Raw genomic sequence first — 20521 nt, forward strand, 5'->3', positions numbered from 1 at the left:
TTATCTCCTAAAATGTATGCACATGTTTGTTTCAAGTTACATATACACAGATATGTTGTCCTAAGCATTATGATACTCTGTTAGAGGTGGCCACATTATTTTATTTATTTAAATGCATTTATAAATGTCTTATTTTTAAAAAAACCTCTGTGCGGTATACAATATTTCCGTGTAAAATTATATTAAAAAGTAAAATTACCATTTTTGTGTGCTTAGAAGATATTGCAATTGTAACTTGCACCAAAAAGAGAACACTGCTTTTATTTTCTGCTTGAGACTTGCCTAAAAAAATTCCAGACATCTGAGAAAGTAATATAACTGGAGAGTTGTAACTCTCTTTTTGCAAAAAGAAAAATATTTTCTGCAGGGCTGAAAGAAAAGAATAGCTTTAAATTGATAATCTGTAATAAACTACATGTACACCACCTTTGGTTCTATGATGGAAGAAAGTCAGAATATAAAAGCAACAAAGGGGAAAAAATGGAAAACAGCATTAGTAATTGCTGCACCCATTACTTAGTGACATATAGGTGGTTGGGTGTAAGACTGGAAAAGTGGTTTTAATTCCTAGGGCCAGCATCACATTTTGGGGTTGCCTTTGTCATGGTTTTAAATGCCAAACTTAAACTTGTAGGTGCTTGGCTACCAGGTGCTTGGGAGTCTTCCAACATTGGCAAGATCCTGCCAACAGCTGATCTCTCTATCTAGTATGTCTGTGAGTAATTGGAATAGTTTGGAACACATTTTAAATACCTTTGAAGTCTACCATGTTTAAAGGACAACCAAGTAGCTACAAGTGCAGAGTATAACTCTTTCCAGATATACATTCTGGAGTGAAATATATTCCTAAATTCCCATCCCATCCCCATAGGATGCCTGACAACTATAGCTCAATTCAGGACACCTTTGGGATGGAAAAGGAAGACAGATGTTGGTTAATAGGGCAGAAGTAATTTTATTTCCTCATAAACTAATGTCTGGCTTTTCAGTATTTAGCAATTGTTAGAAACTAACTTGTAAATAGTACTTTAGTACTTTGAACACACCACAGTGGATTTTTAAAAATTAAAAATACATATTTGATATATTTGTAGCAGGGCTCAAAATTAGCAGGTGCATTTTGCACCCAAAGATTCTCCATTTGCGAGCTCCTCAAAAAGTCTGAGTGCCATTTTTTTTGCGCCTGGTTATCACTCAAGGATTACTGAAATATATGTGCTTTGAAGTCTCAAAGTATATGTTAAGGATAGACAATATGTTAAGGAGTTGAACAATAAAGAGTAGAGCGTTTTGAAAACTGAAGTACGGTACCAATACTTTTATTTTAAACACCAAATTAAACATGTACTAACAATTTTTTCTAAAAATGTGATTTTAACAATGTGTCACTTATGTGAATTGCATATTAATTCATGCTTATCAAAATAATAAATAAGTGTTGCTGACCCCCCTCCCCCTGGCGTCTAGACATTCTGTTTTGGCGCCCACAACCCAGGTCCCAGAAGCCATTTGGCTCCTAGCTATTCCATCCCTGTTTCTAACACTACCGTATTTTTCGTCCTATAAGACGCACTTTTTCCCCTCCAAAAATGAAGGGGAAATGTGTGTGCGTCCTATGGGGCGAATGCAGGCTTTCGCTGAAGCCTGGAGAGCGAGAGGGATCGGTGCGCACCAACCCCTCTCGCTCTCCAGGCTTCAGGAAGCTATCCGCAAGTCTTGCAAACCTGGCGGGAGGTCCCGCGGGCTGCCAAGGCTTGCGGGCAGCAGCCTGCAGCCCAAAAGCTCGGGGGACAGCGGGGAGGCGCAGCGCCGCCACCCCGCTATTCCCCGACCTGGTCTGGAGGCTGGCGGGGGGGGGGGAGAAGCAGGCTTGCTTTCCCCCCCCCTGACAGCCCCACAACCTCGGAGGATAGCGGGGAGGCGCAGCGCCGCCACCCCGCTATTCCCCGACCTGGTCTGGAGGCTGGCGGGGGGAGAAGCAGGCTTGCTTTTCCCCCCTGCCAGCCCCACAACCTCGGAGGATAGCGGGGAGGCGCAGCGCCACCACCCCGCTATTCCCCGACATGGTCTGGAGGCTGGCGGGGGGGAGAAGCAGGCTTGCTTTTCCACCCTGACAGCCCCACAACCTCGGGGGATAGCAGGGAGGCGGAGCGCCGCCACCCCGCTATTCCCCCACCTGATCTGGAGGCTGGCGGGGGGGGGGAGAAGCAGGCTTGCTTTCCCCCCCTGCCAGCCCCACAACCTCGGGGGACAGCGGGGAGGCGCAGCGCCGCCACCCCGCTATTCCCCCACCTGATCTGGAGGCTGGCGGGGGGGAGAAGCAGGCTTGCTTCTCCCTCCTGCCAGCCCCACAACCTCGGAGGATAGCGGGGAAGCGGAGCACCGCCACCCCGCTATTCTCCGACGTGATCTGGAGGCTGGCAGGGGGAGAAGCAGGCTTGCTTCTCCCTCCTGCCAGCCCCACAACCTCGGAGGATAGCGGGGAGGCGGAGCACCGCCACCCCGCTATTCTCCGACGTGATCTGGAGGCTGGCAGGGGGAGAAGCAGGCTTGCTTTTCCCCCCTGCCAGCCCCACAACCTCGGAGGATAGCGGGGAGGCGCAGCGCCGCCACCCCGCTATTCTCCGACGTGATCTGGAGGCTGGCGGGGGGAGAAGCAGGCTTGCTTCTCCCTCCTGCCAGCCCCACAACCTCGGAGGATAGCGGGGAGGCGGAGCACCGCCACCCCGCTATTCTCCGACGTGATCTGGAGGCTGGCAGGGGGAGAAGCAGGCTTGCTTTTCCCCCCTGCCAGCCCCACAACCTCGGAGGATAGCGGGGAGGCGCAGCGCCGCCACCCCGCTATTCCCCGACCTGGTCTGGAGGCTGGCGGGGGGAGAAGCAGGCTTTCTTCTCCCCCCTGCCAGCCCCACAACCTCGGAGGAAAGAGGGGAGGCGGAGCACCGCCACCCCGCTATTCTCCGACGTGATCTGGAGGCTGGCAGGGGGAGAAGCAGGCTTGCTTCTCCCTCCTGCCAGCCCCACAACCTCGGAGGATAGCGGGGAGGCGGAGCACCGCCACCCCGCTATTCTCCGACGTGATCTGGAGGCTGGCAGGGGGAGAAGCAGGCTTGCTTCTCCCTCCTGCCAGCCCCACAACCTCGGAGGATAGCGGGGAGGCGGAGCACCGCCACCCCGCTATTCTCCGACGTGATCTGGAGGCTGGCAGGGGGAGAAGCAGGCTTGCTTCTCCCCCCTGCCAGCCCCACAACCTCGGAGGAAAGCGGGGAGGCGGAGCACCGCCACCCCGCTATTCTCCGACGTGATCTGGAGGCTGGCAGGGGGAGAAGCAGGCTTGCTTCTCCCTCCTGCCAGCCCCACAACCTCGGAGGATAGCGGGGAGGCGGAGCACCGCCACCCCGCTATTCTCCGACATGATCTGGAGGCTGGTGGGGGGGAGAAGCAGGCTTGCTTTTCCCCCCTGCCAGCCCCACAACCTGGGGGATAGCGGGGAGGCGGAGAACCACCACCCCGCTATTCCCCGACCTGATTTGGAGGCTGGGGGGGGGGGAGAAGCAGGCTTGCTTTCCCCCCCTGCCAGCCCCACAACCTCGGAGGATAGCGGGGAGGCGGAGCACCGCCACCCCGCTATTCTCCAACATGATCTGGAGGCTGGGGGGGGGAGAAGCAGGCTTGCTTTTCCCCACTGACAGCCCCACAACCTCGGGGGATAGCGGGGAGGCGCAGCGCCGCCACCCCGCTATTCCCCGACCTGGTCTGGAGGCTGGCGGGGGGAAAAGCAGGCTTGCTTTTCCCCACTGACAGCCCCACAACCTCGGGGGATAGCGGGGAGGCGCAGCGCCGCCACCCCGCTATTCCCCGACCTGGTCTGGAGGCTGGCGGGGGGAGAAGCAGGCTTGCTTCTCCCCCCTGCCAGCCCCACAACCTCGGAGGATAGCGGGGAGGCGGAGCACCGCCACCCCGCTATTCCCCCACCTGATCTGGAGGCTGGGGGGGGGGAGAGAGAAGCAAGCTTGCTTCTCCCCCCCCCCCACCAGCCCCACAACCTCGGGGGACAGCGGGGCAAGCCGCTGCCCCACGGAGGCTAGAGAGGCTGTCCCTGAAGGCAGAAGAGGGAGACGGTGCGCTCCGTCTCCCTCTTCTAGCTTGGGTATGGCTGCGCAAACCTGGGGGGGAAATAAATTTTTTTTTCTTGATTTCCCCCCCCAAAAACTTGGTGCGTCCTATGGGCCGGTGCGTCCTATAGGGCGAAAAATACGGTACTTTGTAGCAGATATGTTGACATATCTGATATATTTGCACCTCCCTCCTTCGACTAGTCATTTACACACATTGACAGCCTTGGGATGGGGAAACCTAACAAGCCACCAACCCAGTGGTTCAAGGTGATATTCAGTGTCACCAGCCCATCCTGTGGGCATCTGCAGGCATCCTTGCTTTAGGCTTTCAGGTGTCTCTTGAAGACTTTCTTACACTGACAGGCCTATGCAGTATTTGATCTTTCTTTTTTTTAAAGTTTTATAATTTTTTAATATTGTTGTTGGATTATGAGAAGGTGGTACAGAAATACTTTTAAAAGAAAAATAAAATTTACAGAAAAGAGAATCCAAGAATTTGCAAAATGAGAGCAAAAAAATTAAAGAAAATACTGAAACCCAAAAATATAAATTCTTAAGAGAAGGTAAAGCAGTTGCAACAACTGAGGAATTGGTGGCAGCTGCTTATGACTAAATGTTCAAAGAGACATCAGTGATACAGTGTCATTTAATAAAAGAGATTGTTGGCCATGTATACCCTGCACTTAAAAATGGTGCCAAAGTAACCTAAATGCATAGAGGCTTCAGGATGTAGAAATTTGCAGGCAAATTCATGCAGACTAAGCACATTTGCATTTTTAATTTTACACGCTTTTTTCAGTCACACAGAGGACAGTACACTGTGCAGGTAAATGAACCCTTGCATGCTGAAGACTGCAGGACATTTGAAGTTCTGACCACTGGAAATTTTCTCCTTTCTCACCAGCTCCTCTGGCTACTTCCATTAGCAATGCCTGCTCATTTTTGAGCCTAGCATATAACTCTTATGGGCTAGAAACTTACTTTTTAAATTTACAGTATATATATCTTAAATTCACAGAATGTTGGCTATGTTCCTTCATATGCGTGGTGCAGTTTTATGTTTATATTTTTAGGAGCTAGATAATGTTTTGTGTGCAATTTAACTTTTTTGTTTCTGAATAATTGCAGCTGATTCTTCTCCTATGAGATCCGCTGTGGCAAGTTGATGCATATTTTAGTTACTTCTGGGAGTACTTATCCTATGCTAGGACAACTATATTATTAGTAGTAATCCCTATTGGTGGTCGATTTTATAGTCTTAAAGGCTGGATAGATGGATGGCACCGTAATTCATAGCTTGTATGCTATAAATCGCCTGATTTGCTCTCAAAATCTAGGAAGGTTGACAATGAACTTTAAGCAGCAGTAAAAGAGTTCCCTCTGCCATTCCATGCTTTGAAATTGCGAGAGGGAAAAGCACTTACAGCCTATAATGTATTGTTTGAGCACGCAGTGACAATGCTGTACGCTCACAAATAGAAGCTGTGATTTTTAATAGACTTGCATGTTTTCAGCTTTCGCGATAAAGGCAGAGAAGTAATTAAGCACCTGGAGGCTTGCCAGGTTCTATATAAGGTTTGTCCCCAGTATTGTAGTTAGTGCTGGTATGCCAAGTGTGTGTAGCACTGCTGTTTAGAGAAGGAAAGAAGAGGATGGAAACATGAAGGAGGCAGGAATGTATTTGCATGCAGCCAATCGGCAATATGCGGCTGTTCTTTTGGCTGACTTTCAAAAACCAGAAGAAAAGCAGCCACCGTGCTAATTGTGGCTAGGTCTCGAAGTGAAAATGTTTTGTGACAGTTGAAAGAATTTAAAGAGGAAGGAAGATCGGTTTAGTGTCAGCTGCAATTAGATAATCAAAGCTTTAAAATCCTCATCTGTTGATACCTTACCCAGAGTTAAGGGGGCTGTGTGCTGCTGGAGGTGGGGGTAGGAGTCTCCCTGTGAGGAAAGGGCATTTCCAAAGCCAGCACAGCTAGGGCCTGAGCAAGCTTGCAGGTTGTCTGGGCGCACACTTGCACTGAGCGATTTTCTTGGCAGCTCTACAGGATGAGGCTCACTCTGTACACAGCCGACATATTGAAGCCGAGAGCCCAGGCGAACCTAGATGCAGGAGGGGAGACAGCTCTGCACACAATGTAGCGTCTCCTAGGATGGTTGGGCAGCACCTTTTCTCAGGTATTTCATTACTCGTTGGCCCCTATAGAGCAGCAAGGGGGGGGGGGAAGGGGGCAAATGGCATCTGCTTCTGTTAAATCAGTTTATTACATAATGTTTCAGAGACAGCAGCAGCAGCACAGCGTCCTAAGCTTTTGGCTGCCTTTCAGGTTTGATAAAATGGCGTCCTCAGAGAAAGAGCTGCTTGCTAAAGATATGCTGCGCTGGGCAAAAAAATGAAGTTGTTATTTGTCATTATCTACTGCTGTTTGGTTTTGGAGTGTTAGTGTTTCATGGAGTACTCACTATCTAATAATGAAGAATGCTCTTTTTTACGCTGCTCAGCTCTTTTTCTGAACGCATTAAAGGTTCCCACATCAGACGGAACATACTTTGTAGCATACCGTAGTGAAGAAAATTAAAAGAGTAATAGGCTTTTCCACATGCGTTGCCTAATTTTGGATTTTGTCTCTAAATAAAGCTGTTTTATTTAGCGTTCTCATCTCTTAACCCTTCCACATTTGCATATGCCTTTCTGGGAAAGTCTTGACAGCTTCAGCATTTATGGAGTCAGTGTTGTTGTGAAAGCAAACTTGCAGGACAGATTCCCACTTAAATGTTTGTGCTTTTTGAATTCCTGACTGCATAAACAAGTATTTCAGCTACTAGAATGAAAGAAACAAATAGAAAGAAGCTGACTTCTTGGATGCTTTCAAATTTGTACTAGTTTTGAGATTAGTTCTGACCTCAGATCTAAGTGCTGATCAAATCAGTCAATGTCTGTTCATGTTGGTAAACATACAAGCTTAACCATTTCCCATTGAAATTGAATGGAGTTTTTTTGTTCCAGGATGCACATTTATAGTGAACGTCCATGTTTTTCTTCATAAGGTTACATTTTCACTCTGATTTTGAGATTGCTTTCTGATATGTTTTGATCATTTAAAATACTGATTATGATATCAGATCTTGGAGTTACATTAAAATGTTCATTGAGGTCATGGTACTGATTACTTTGTATTTCCGTCAGGGAAGTTATTGTTGCCCCAAATTAGAATTGTGGAATTTTGTCACATCGGTCTTAAAAAACTCAAATTGTCGAAACCTACAGCATTAACAGTTTAGGGGCTGGCTTATATCTGGACGAGGCACAGTGTAACAGCTGTTTGAGAAGATCCAGCTTATTTGTAGAGGGAGATTGGCCTGTCAATCAAGTATCATTTTAAAGTCCCAAATCATATATGACAAGTACAGAACATGCAATTTATATTTAATAGCTATCAGTGCTATAGTACAAAATGTAAGTGATCTTCATTATTAACTACCGTCATAGTTACCTTTTTTTTAAAGCACCCATCTTTTTGATTGTTCATATACATTAAATGAATGAAAGGCCTCAATCCTGCAGCTATTTACAAGCGGTTCTCTCTATTATACCTTGTGATTTCTAATCTATGACCTTGGTCTAAGAGCCTAGGCCTGTCCTTTGCTGTGATGTGGACTAGTATGTTGGCTCCTGTTCGAAGAGACCCAGTCCTGTGCACCAGAACTATGTGTGGCTCCACCTTCTGAGCTAGAGTGATAGTATGTATGCCAACGAGTACCAGACGTGTCATCAAAGTCTTAGTTTACAGTGATAATACTTTCTAAAGTATTTCTTTGATTTCATTTCATGCATTGAAAACATACAACTGAAAGTGATAACAACTCATATGTTTGAGAAATATTTTAATATTGGAAATCAGTCCTCACAGTGAAGTTTTTATCTCTGTTTCTAAATTTAACAAGGCATGAATAACTGTTCGTTGACCACAGAATACGCTTGATTGGTTTTGTAGATTTTTTCTTTCATTTCTAGTTCCCCTTTAATAGTTCAGCTTAAAATGTATGTGGCATATAGGAAAATATTGGAAATTGCATGCCCCAAAGTATTGCTTATTATATCTGACCCTATTAGTGCAACCTAATAAAAGAGAAATAGTACTATTGTCTGCATGTAAATCCTTTGTGTATTAGCACTGAATATACTTGTTTTTTCAGAACCTAGAATTCAAAATGCATTATTATGCTTATTGAAGAATTTGTTTGTATTCACAAGCCGTGCTTCTCCAAGGCTTAGTGAAAGTTGGGAACCCCTACCCATAAGCTAGACTATAAAGGACTATAAAGAATGTAAACATAACAATCAAGCCAGAGTTCAACTGATGTATCTGGGTCATTGGATAGCAGACTAATTTACATCATGTTTAATTTTTCAGACCTTGGTCACAGCGGATTGGGAGACCATTATGAGAATACTCACTGGGGACAGCAGCCCACTTTCCGAAGTGAAGCCAATTGCAGCTGGGATAAAGTGATAATAGACAGGACTGACAAGGAAGCGTGGCCTTCCATTACAGGAACTGAGACTGAATCTGCCTCAGAATGTACTACAGACACTGACTCTGCCTCCAACTGTGGCTCAGAGAACAGTAGCATGGCTACAGGGAGTGCCCAAGGCAACTTCACTGGACATACAAAGAAACCCAATGGCAATAATGGCACCAATGGAGCACTCATCCAAAGCACCTCTAACCAGAGTGCCCTTGGAACTGGTGGGGCAAATGGTAATGGAAATTCAGCCAGAGTGTGGGGTGTTGCCACAGGTTCCAACTCTGGCTTAGCTCATTGCTCTGCCAGTGGTGGGGATGGAAAGATGGACAACATGATTGGAGATGGTAGAAGTCAAAATTGCTGGGGTGCTTCCAACTCAAATGCTGGCATTAATCTTAACCTTAATCCAAATGCCAATCCAGCTGCCTGGCCTGTACTCGGACATGAAGGAACTGTGGGAGCAGGCAACCCTTCCAGTATTTGCAGTCCAGTCAGTGCCATAGGTCAGAACATGGGCAACCAGAATGGGAACCCAACGGGCACCTTAGGTGCTTGGGGAAACTTGCTGCCGCAAGAGAGCACAGAACCACAAACGTCCACTTCTCAGAATGTGTCTTTCAGCGTACAACCTCAGAACCTTAACACTGATGGACCAAATAACGCTAACCCCATGAACTCTTCACCAAACCCTATCAATGCAATGCAGACAAATGGACTGCCGAACTGGGGCATGGCTGTTGGCATGGGGGCCATCATTCCGCCCCACCTGCAAAGCCTTCCTGGTGCTAATGGGACATCAGTTTCTCAAGTCAGTGGGGGAAGTGGTGAAGGAATGGGCAATTCAGTGTGGGGGATATCCCCAGGTAATCCTGCCACAGGAAACAGCAATTCTGGGTTCAGTCAGGGGAATGGAGACACTGTGAACTCAGCATTAAGTGCTAAACAAAATGGATCCAGCAGTGCTGTACAAAAGGAAGGGAATGGAACAAGTGCATGGGATTCGGGGCCTCCTGCTGGTCCTGGGATCTTAGCATGGGGCAGGGGCAGTGGCAACAGTGGCGTTGGTAATATGCATTCTGGTGCTTGGGGCCACCCAAGCCGCAGCACCAGTAATGGCGTTAATGGTGAATGGAGCAAGCCCCCAAACCAGCATTCCAGTAATGACATCAATGGGAAAGGATCAACAGGGTGGGATAGCTCTAGTGTTACCAGCCAGAATCCTGCCATGCAGCAGGGCAATGAACAAATAAACTCTTGGGCCAAAGCTGCAGCATCTGGCAACACAGGTAGTGAAGGCAGTAATGATAGCAATGGGAGTCAGAATGAAGGCAGTACTGGGAGGGAAGGAACTGGAGAGGCTCGAAGAAGAGACAAGGGAATGCTAGACCAAGGACAAGTCCAGTTGCCAAGGAATGACCTTGACCCAAGGGTTCTGTCCAACACTGGATGGGGACAGACTCCTGTAAAACAAAACACTGCCTGGGAATTTGAAGAATCCCCAAGGTCTGAACGAAAGAATGACAATGGAACTGAGGCCTGGGGTTGTGCAGCTACTCAGCCTTCAAACTCGGGGGGCAAGAATGATGGGTCCATCATGAACAGTACAAATACCTCTTCAGTATCTGGGTGGGTCAGCTCTCCACCTGCAACAGTTCCAACTAATACAGGTTGGGGCGACAACAATAACAAAGCGCCAAATGGCCCAGGGGGATGGGGAGAGCCGGCAAGTTCTACTGCTGTCAATAATGCTGCTGCTGCCAAAAGTGGCCACACTTGGAGTGGGACCACAAATCAGGAGGACAAGTCGCCTACTTGGGGTGAACCTCAGAAACCCAAATCTCAAAACTGGGGAGATGGACAGAAATCGAATCCAGGCTGGACTTCAGGGGGTGGAGATTGGGTTGATTCCTCATCTGTCCCTGGACACTTGGGAGATGGGAAAAAGAATGGTTCTGGATGGGATGCTGACAATAGAGCAGGGTCTGGCTGGAATGATACTACACGTTCTGGGACCACTGGATGGGGAAATGGCACAAACAGCAAGGCTAATACAGGTACGAGCTGGGGGGAATCGTTAAAACCTGGTCCTCAACAGAATTGGGCTTCTAAATCCCAGGACAACAACGTGAGTAATTGGGGAGGAGCTGCTTCTGTTAAACAGACTGGATCAGGATGGGTTGGTGGACCAGTGCCAGCCAAACAGAAAGATAGTAGTGAAGCAACGGGGTGGGAAGAGCCCTCTCCACCATCCATTCGGCGCAAGATGGAGATTGATGATGGTACCTCAGCTTGGGGTGACCCAAATTACAATAACAACAAGACTGTAAACATGTGGGATAGAAACAATCCTGTAATCCAGAGCAGTACCACAACCGCCACCACTAGCACCACCATTATCAACGCAAACATGGCTGAACCTCAGCCACCGCACCAGTCAAGTGCCCAGTCAAACCGGTCCCCGCTGCTTGGTCCAGGTATGATACAGCTTTTGTTTTCTCAAAATATGTATGCTACCTTTTGGAAAGAAACTTTAATAAGTGTGATGTAGGCATTATTTGTTTATATTCAAGCTATACTTCCTGCCTTAAGGATAAGTTTGTATTTAATACGAATAAGGTATAAAAAGGTGTCCAAAATACTCATTGCTATTAAAATTTATCATTTCATTTTCCATTCTGAATTACAGCACACAGGCAGGGCAGACACAAGAGGCTAAGTTAGGGTGACCAGATGAAAATTTCATATATGAGAAATGATATGCAAAAGGATAAAAGAGGCAGACAATATGCCATTAGATCAGTCTGTGGATCATCTTTCTTTTGAAATTGTGGTTATGATAATAATTGTTTTACTAAGGATGGAGAAAAAAATCGAAAAGGTATAAAGAATTATCAGATTATGAAATGATTTTGGTAATTGGCTAGTGATACTCATACCTTGTTTTAGAATATACATAGCCAAGTTGGTGTGTTTAAAGCCATAATCTGGCAATTCTATGGGACATAATGGTTGTCAGTTCATTTGCACATGCTTGTCAGATCACTATCCCTTCATAGGACATATCTGACAATATCATCTTCATTAGGGAGCGTTGCTGTGGCTCACATTGCTTGCCAACTCCCCCAATCCCTTTGCCAATCCCCTTCTTTCACTCAAAGCTCCCCATCCCCTCACACCTCATTTAATCTGTCTAACTTTTGCCACCCCAGTTGCAGATCCCCATCCCCCAAAACATACCCATACCCTCACAGCTTGCCTCATCCCAAGATCCTGCTGCCACTTGCAGACGACAGGGGAATGAAGAGGAGAAAGTCTTTCTCCCCTTTGCTTCACACTGCAGTGGTTTGAGGCAAGTTGTGAGGAGAGGGGGGAGTTTTTGGCAAACATTGGGCAGCAGCAACAAAGACAGGGAGCACATGAAGGTCTGCCAGGGTGCATGCTCACTCTGCTGGACTGCCTGCCTGCTCGTTCAAACCCCAGGCATCCCAGGTGGCAGTGGCTGCAGACAGAACATGGGAAGGCCTTCCTGGGTAACCCACCTGCCGTTTTGCTCTGCCAGCTCGCTCACTTGTGCTGCCAGCCTGTCTGCTCTGCTCACTTGCTCTGCCTGCTGTTGTCGCTGCAGTTCTCATGGCCACCTATTGGCAGCCACACAAACTGCAGCATGACTTTTTTCTTACAAAAATATTATATGGTAAGATATAATTTCATCATGTTTTTGAATTTACTTTCTTTGCTCTGTTGCTGTTTGTCCCTCTTTGATGTGCATTCTCCGACACTATCCATCTGTTTCTGTTACTCTGGCTGTCTCCTGCCAAAGACACATTTCTGCAATTGTGGCTGTTACCCAAGAAGCTGCTTAGTTGTTGAACCAGTGGTTTTTATTCATTATCTCATACAAAGAGATTTTTGTCTTAAGAAATAGAAAGCTCTGTGTTTACTTTTTATTTTTTGCTGAACAAAATAATTAGCTGTAGTTTGTGTTGTCCTAGTATTAAAAAACTTCCAATTTTTTGCAGCAGTGAAGAAAACCTTTGACAATCCTTGTACTTTTCGCCAGTCCTCAAGTTTTAACTTACCACTACCAAATGAATGCAGCTCCTAATCATTAATGCTTGCCCTCCCCCCAATTTTAATGTCTTTGTGCTATTTTCGCTATTTCACTTGATAATGTTTAAGAAAATATTTTTGGAGGAGATTTTATCCAGTCTGAATGTCTTATGTACTTGGATCTCATGCCCCTAGAAATTTTGTAACCCTTTGACCAGATTTGGTAGGGTTTCGTATAATCAGTCCTGTCTGTAGAATCCTGAGTTTTCCTGACTTTACTACATTTATAGTCACATGAAGGTAGATGAGCTACCTGTACTGAAGTTCATAAGTAGTGACATATCAAGCTTGGGTAGGAAGATTTTAAAGCACCTATTACTTCAGCATTAAAAATGAATATTCAATCCTTTAATGGGATGTGGACATCTCTACAAAGTGGGCATGATTCAAGCCCTACCAAGTGCCCTGGAAGCTTCACATGTGGGCAAGCAGCTGTGAACCATGATGGAACAGCTGTGACAGTCTGCCCTGATGTGGGGCCTTACAGGGGCAGATGTATCCTGTCCCCTTGCCCTTTGTGCTAACCACATCAGCTGCTGTTCTACAGCGTGAGTCTTTTAAAAGAGGCTCTCTGAAACATGTGTACTCTGTATCCACAGGGCCTCTTTTAAAGGACTCACCCTGTAAAATGCATTTGTGTGGGGGTCATAATAGATATAAATTTGGGGACAGTCAGAGGGGTGGGATTTGTAGATTTCATTAAGATCCCCCTACCTTTCCCCCGTAATATGAGCACTGGACCCTCCTTGTTATTGTGCTGTGGCCAAGCCATGCCTGGCCAATTGATAAATCCATTATAAATGCATTCACACACACACATGCCAATGCCCCTGGGGACTGAGCAGTCCAGCCCCTCGTGTACAGGCTGTTCCTATGTGGGATATGTCACAACCCTGTAGCCCCAAATAACGGCCAGCCCTCTCCCACGAGCCAGTATAGAAGGCAGAGTTGATACAGAAATGAGAGTAGCCTGAGTCACAGAAGTGCCAGCAACTGATACAGCTACAATCTCAGCTCCATATATTTAGGGATCAGCAGTTGAATTCATCCATGAAAACACTGTTTGATATTTTCAGTTTTCAACCATAAATGAAGCGATGGTATATGGCTGAATGAAATGGTAGCTATGACTCTTCCCCACTACCCTAAATTGCACTCACAAAGCGACTCTGCTGTACATTTACTGTGTGCAGACTGCTGAGTTTACATAAGCATGAGGGACTTGGACAAGGCTATCCAGATATTCTAAATCAATGTTTTTCTGGATCAATAATAGCAGCATTTGTTACAAGTTGTATAGTAATATACCAGCAGTAGCGACTCACCCAGTGGGGCAAAGCTGCAGTGCTGGCTTCCCAGCAGGTGTGTCACTGCCACTTGTGGGACAGGGCGAGCTGGTGTGGAGCTCGATACAGTGTGGATGTATTGACAGGAGGGGTGGATTTGCTCTACTGGTGCATGTTGGAACTCCCCTCATAAGCAGTCGCCTGCTTAGAAAAAAGGGTCTTTTCATGGGCAAGGCAGAAGAGACAGGCAGCTGGGGTGGCTAGAAAGCAGTATGTAACAGGGAGATAAATGGTAGCTACAAAGAAGGGCTAAGGTATGAGTTTCCCCCTTCTCTCTGACTGAATCCAAAAGATGCCTAAAGATGCCCATCATCTTTCCTCACAACTACCTAGTGCAGTTATATTTACAGGCCTTTCTTTACAGCCACATAGCCTAGAAACCTTTTTGGTTTCTTTTAAAGAAAAGCTGAGATTTTCAGGCTCATCTGCAATATGTGTTTGGGGTAGTCCCGATTCTTGCTGTTGATTTGGCCCCAATATAAGCCCCTCACCTCCACTATGTAGAAAACTACCCATGTGAGCTGGGTCATCCACACAAATGCCTCTTCTCCCAGAGGGAGAGGCTTCTGTGTGACCAGGAGTTTACAGAGAAGCCACACTTCAGATGGCAGATTATCTGCATGGTGAAGGACAAGAGATTACACCTCTCCTCCACAACATTATTTCAGTGCCAGCTCCTAATGAATTGCACAGCTGAGTTCAGCAGTACTTCCCGTTTGGGGAAACTAGCATGAAAACACAACACAATTTGAATGTAACTTAAAACTCTAGTAATGTAATGTGGTGACCTTAATAAGACATGAAAATCTCTTACTTTGAATCATTTAAATGCCCCCAGTGACTAATAGAATCTATTTATATTGTAAGCTACAAGAGTTGCACTAGAAAAAGGCTGTTTATGTAAGATTTTTTAAATTTCTCATTGACTCAGAATTAAATATTTCTGTGGTCTTTTATAGTTCATTGTGTGGGGCTGCTATTCCGTAGTATCAGCCTTCTTTCTAGATAATGTAAAAAAATATTAAAACACAGCAAACTAACTTAAAATATATAGACCTAAGTTATTATTTTGTCCCCCAAAGCATGTATAGAATCATAAATCTTTATTGAGACATTATATAGCTACATTTGAAATGGAAGTTTGCACCCTGCATGGTAACAAATGAAGCCTATATGTGCATAGAAAAGTAAAAACCTGGATTAATGCCACTTTGGCTTTCTATCCTAGCTGGGCTGGACAGACAACATAAACAGTTCCAGCAAATAAGATGACAGCACAAAACCCTTCATTTACTGATGTTTTTGTCTACCCGATGATTTATTCTCTTTGTCTGTCCTCTGTTTCCTCTGTGCTTTGAAGTGTTCCTCTAGTAAGGATGTTGTCCTGGTGAGGTACTGTAAGATAAGAAAGCCATTTCTCTGGCTTATTTTCAGCAATAGTGCAGACATAACAAAGTGAGAGGTGAGTGCCAAATTACTTCTCGCTGCCCCTTGCAGGATGAGCTTTCCCCTTCTATTATATCTTCTTACAATTCAATTACAGTGTATCTGTGGGATGTAAACAAAATTAGGAAGTATATTATCCACCTTTAGTTATACATGTGGATCCAAAAGCACCCACATACCTTTATTTCAGTCATAGGTATCTAAAGTGTAAACATTGTTGCTTGTCGCAGGTCATGTGGGGAGTTCATAGCTAGTGGGCACTCCTTCCTTGGAGGTTTTTAAGCAGAGGTTGGATGCCCATCTGTCATGGATGCTTTAGTTGAGACTAGATGACCCTCAGGAGTCCCTTCCAACTCTATAATTCCAGGATTCTTAAAATTGGGACTGTTGAATTCCAATAAATCAGTTACTTGTTGACTTTCTAGCTACAATGAAATAAAGCAGTGGTGGTTAACATATGGTCTTCCATATGTTCTTGGACTCAGAATTCCCATCAGCCACAAACAGCATGGCCAGTGTCAGGGATGATGGGAGTTGTAGTCCAGCAACACCTGGAAGGCAACAGGTAGGCCTCTGCTGAAATAAAGTATGTTACCCTATCATCAACCAGACAGCTGGAGCCCTTTAAAAAATAAGTCTGCCTTAATGTTGGGGAAAGCAGGTTAATGTTATGGAACAGTTCTTTGTCTGGATCATCAAGGAATGCCTTCTACCAGTAGCGAGTCAGTTTATTTTGAGGGATGACACTCAAATGACTGGGGTATTTAAAAAATAAGAAGAAATAGAATGCCGAAATTCATCCCCAGTGGAGATCTCCCACTATCATCCTCCAATGCAGTACTTCTAAAGAGACCCAGCTATCTGATCCTGTGAACCTATGAAATATCATTAGTAATATGCTTCATTGGATTGAAGGTAGTATGTGAGAGAGAGTGTGTTACTTAAGAAATGCAAATATACATAACCCTTCTGAAACCCCCAGTGGAGTTTGAATTGTTTCAGGGATTCAAACGTCAGCAATACCCAAGTTACTGTTTAAAGATTTTTCTAACTAACTGCCGTCATATTCAACACTGCAATTTTTTGCACCTGATTTGATCTCTTGAGAACTTTACAAACTATGGGTGTCTTAACACATGTTATTGTTTTCATGTAATTACATGTAATTTGCCAGGGCATGAACTCCCTTGTTGTGCGTAATAATTTACATAACATTGTGTGGCTCAAAACACAATGTATTTAACAAAATGGCTTATACATTACAGATTGGTAGTGATTAATCATTATTATTGAATTTAAAGAGAACCCAGGGAAGCTGGTCCCTCTTTCTTTGTACTTAATAAATGAATACATGTTGCAGTGGAAATTGCAGTATTCAGCTTGAGGTTAAATGTACTGTTGCAAAGACTCAGAGCTCTTTAAATTGTGCATTCTAGCTTCCTTTCTAATAATTAATGAGACTTAATTTCTTCTATGCCAACATGTATGTCAATATATGACCACAGGATGAAGGCAGAAATGAGGGAAAGCCTTTTAACTCCATGTGAGAGGCATCCAGCCAAAGATTGGGCTGGCTATTTCAAATCTGTTTTTCAACTTTATATTTCCTTATCTTTGAAGTTCCCCATGCCTTATGAATGGACTACTCTTCCTCCAGTCTCCACTACACAAACACCTCCATCTGGCATCAACTCTTCAGTTCTCTCCTTTTCTATGTTCCTATCTTAGGCAGCTTGCCTCCTTTTGCTACTTCACAGGTCCTCTCCTCCTCTCGCTAGTCCCAGTAGCTCTTCCACAGTCTTTGCAGTTAGCTTCACTCCCATAAAATACCTTGGAGCAGGAGTAGCTCCTATCAGCTTAATCAGTCTGTGCAGTGGTCAAGAATAAAGGCAGTTGCAGTCCACCACACTGGCTACCCTTGTCTTAGTGTATTACACAATATACTGTCCTTTTCTGAGCCCAAGGGCACATATGGAAATCTAAGAACTGGTGTGAGCACTACAAAATACCCAGGTTACAGAAAACATCCTGGTAATGCTCAGAACCACCCCCATCCCACACAAAAGCAGGCAAAAGCACCTTGACAGTTCCCAAACAGTCTAGCCACATCTCTACCTGCCCCACACCTGGTGTCACATACATAGGGCAGGTGGCCATGATTTGGGGAAGTTGGCCTCGGGGACCAAATTGGGACCCATGTCAGGCCAAATTTGGCCCACGGGCCAGAGGCTTCCCTCCCCCATTAGGTATCCTTACAGTAAGGATACCCCTGAGGTAACTCCTGTTTTACACACAGACCTGGAAATAAAGACTTGCCCATTTGAACATGAAACAAGGATTTGAACCAAACTCATGGGGAAACACCTTCCAATACCACAGCTCCCAGATCACACACAGTTAACAAATGTTATTTTCTAGATAGCTCTGCCTTGATTTCCTTTCTCTTTGTGCCTGAATAAGATAAGATCAGAATCTGATTTTTTGAAGTCTGCCATGCAAATAAATTCAAAATAAGAATCTAAAATTAATCATGTTACTTCAACATGCTGCAGCTCTTAGAGAAGACTTATCTTAAAAAAGACAGGTCTGAGACCCAAAGCTAACAAGTGATTTTTCCTCCACTATTGGCTAGCGGCCAGGTGATTAGTGGAATGATGTATGCTGTCTGTGATTAACCAAGCCAGACCTACTGCATTAGAGCCGGGCTTTGGTAAACAGCAGCATGACGTTTGACCTTGCAGCGTTGCCTCCTGTGGTAAAGGTTCCTTTTGGAAAAGAAGCATGAGGATTTTACTAGAGAAGGAAGGGCTGATCATTAAGATGCCAACTCCTAGTCAGGGTACAAGCTGTTTAGGAACATAGGATGGCTCAAAGCAATTACTATGTTTCTGTTTGGGTGCAGGACCTTTTTTCTGCCTCAAAGCTTCTTAGCTTACCAACATTACAGAAAGCCACCCTAAACAAAGATACATAAGCTGTAAGAAACCGAGGATAATGGTGAATGATAGACAGAATTCTGTAAAAGGACGAGCAGATGCGGATCGTAACGATGATCTTCCTGCAACCACCCCACATTCTCACACATCACACACGGTCGTATAGTATACACATAGAACACATGCATCACTATTTTTGGGAAAGCATTTCAACTTGTTTCAAACCTAATTGCCAGAGGTGATCATGAACACTGAAGATGGGGAGGATTAACCTCTCATCAGCTGCAGCTGCCCATGCAGCAATTATGCTTGAAAACAGCCCTCGGCTGGCTACAGTGTTTTCAAGCCTAGTTGTAGCATGGAAGAGCTGTTTTCAATGTGAGGGGTAACAGTATATGGGAAAGGCAACCTTCATTGGGACAGTGGAAGAGCAACTCTGCCACTTCTGCTCTGTCATCCACTTTTGATACCACTGACCATGTTCCATAGCCAACTCAGTCCATCCTTGGCTCCTGATCAGGGACTTTTGTTTCATTTTTTACAGAATCTGCATGCTGCCCAACGACAGTGTTCTTTGGAAATCTCATAACAATAAGTGAAAGCTGGGGGAGTCTTCCCTATATCATACAATAATAATTTAGATAGTCACTGCATGCAAACTCTGTTTATTATCTGATCTCAAGTTGTAAATTACTTTTCTCATGTTTACTCCTTCCTCCAATGACCATGTTATCCTTGTAAAACGCATAACGTTCTGTCACTGATAGTAACCTATTGCTCTGGATCAAATCAAGGCATACTCAGCATGTGGTCCAATCATCTAATTTCTTTAAAAATCACTTTGGTTTTAGTTCCCAGATTTAATAACTGCTTCATATGTGTTATCAAGACACGCATTACTCCAGGTGTAGCCAAGATAGTACCTACCGGATATTGTTTGAGTCCATCTCCCATCAGCCCCTGGCAGTTTATCCAATAACATCTGGAGGGCACTATGGTGTCTACATCTTCATTTATCTGATCTGATGTGTCTTCTTATCATAATCAATTGGCATTTTGTAGGAGGTAGGGAATGCTTGAGACTCAGTCATCCAAAAGAATCCACAGGTGCTGTTTCTTATTATGATGCAGGCACCACTTCCTTCACAATTTCAGCAAGTTATTCTTACTGTGCACAGGTATATTCTTTCTTGAAGAGGAAATGAAATGTGTCTGTCTTAATTAAATCCTCTCTCCCCCAATTGCTTCATGTTTAAAAGTTGTCCATAGCTAGGTATGTATGTATGTATGTATGTACGTAACACTTTCCGGAGATGTAGTCTGAAAAGTTGATTTTATGTTTCTTTGTTTCCTCTAACCATGTCTCCCCCCACCCCCACCCCATTTCTGATTTCAGCAGGCTGGGGAGAGATGCCTGCTATCCATGCAAAGCCTGAAGCTTCATGGGGAGAGCCTTCCTCCCCTTCTGCTGCAGTTGATAATGGCACTTCAGCATGGGGAAAGCCTCCCAGCAGCGGTACAGGGTGGGGAGATAACTCTGCTGAGTCAGCAGGGTCATATGGAAGAGCAAGTGCACCAGCTGCTGCCCCAGTACTGTGCAAACCAGGTAAGTGTGTGTGTTGATTTGTCTTGGCTGAGTTGGCAAGAAGAATTATAGCTCTGTTTTCATATAGATTACTTTTTTTTAGCTTAAACAGGTATTCTGCTTGATCACTTGTACAACCAACAACAGGCCAACATGTATAACCTATGCTCTTTTTATTAATTCAGACATAAGCTCTCCAAATAGATGTAGCAGTAAAATACAGAACAAGCTCGAAAAAATTTCCAAATATATTGACTCGCACATAATGCTTAGTGTGATCTGAGCATCTGGGGTCCTAGGGAGGGAATAGTGGCCACATTACTCCTGCTGTCAGCTTCTTGTGATTTGGCTTAGTGTGTTTCCTGAACCCAGGCTCGTGGTTTTTCTCACTCCGAACAATGGCTTGTCATTCATGATTTGGAATGAGACAAATCAAAGGCCTAGGTTCAG

At 45.0% G+C, this 20521-nt stretch overlaps 1 protein-coding gene across 15 annotated transcripts in view; it reads left to right on the forward strand.

The window, feature by feature from the left end:
* TNRC6C (trinucleotide repeat containing adaptor 6C) overlaps positions 1 to 20521 on the forward strand; it is a 120829-nt gene that overhangs the window by 62333 nt on the left and 37975 nt on the right. For 4 of the 15 annotated variants that reach the window (XM_083428457.1, XM_083428465.1, XM_083428467.1 and 1 more), the window contains exons 5-6: positions 8534 to 11122; positions 19883 to 20092. In XM_083428457.1, the coding sequence (XP_083284583.1) occupies positions 8534 to 11122; positions 19883 to 20092 (2799 nt within the window). Of the gene's footprint in view, positions 1 to 5914; positions 6297 to 8533; positions 11123 to 19882; positions 20093 to 20521 lie in introns of those variants that run through there. The other 11 variants (XM_083428463.1, XM_083428466.1, XM_083428468.1 and 8 more) reach the window with 6 other exon arrangements.

This window comes from Podarcis tiliguerta (genome assembly GCF_965153285.1).
Source record: "Podarcis tiliguerta genome assembly, chromosome: 2".
Classification (NCBI taxonomy): Eukaryota; Metazoa; Chordata; class Lepidosauria; order Squamata; family Lacertidae; genus Podarcis; species Podarcis tiliguerta.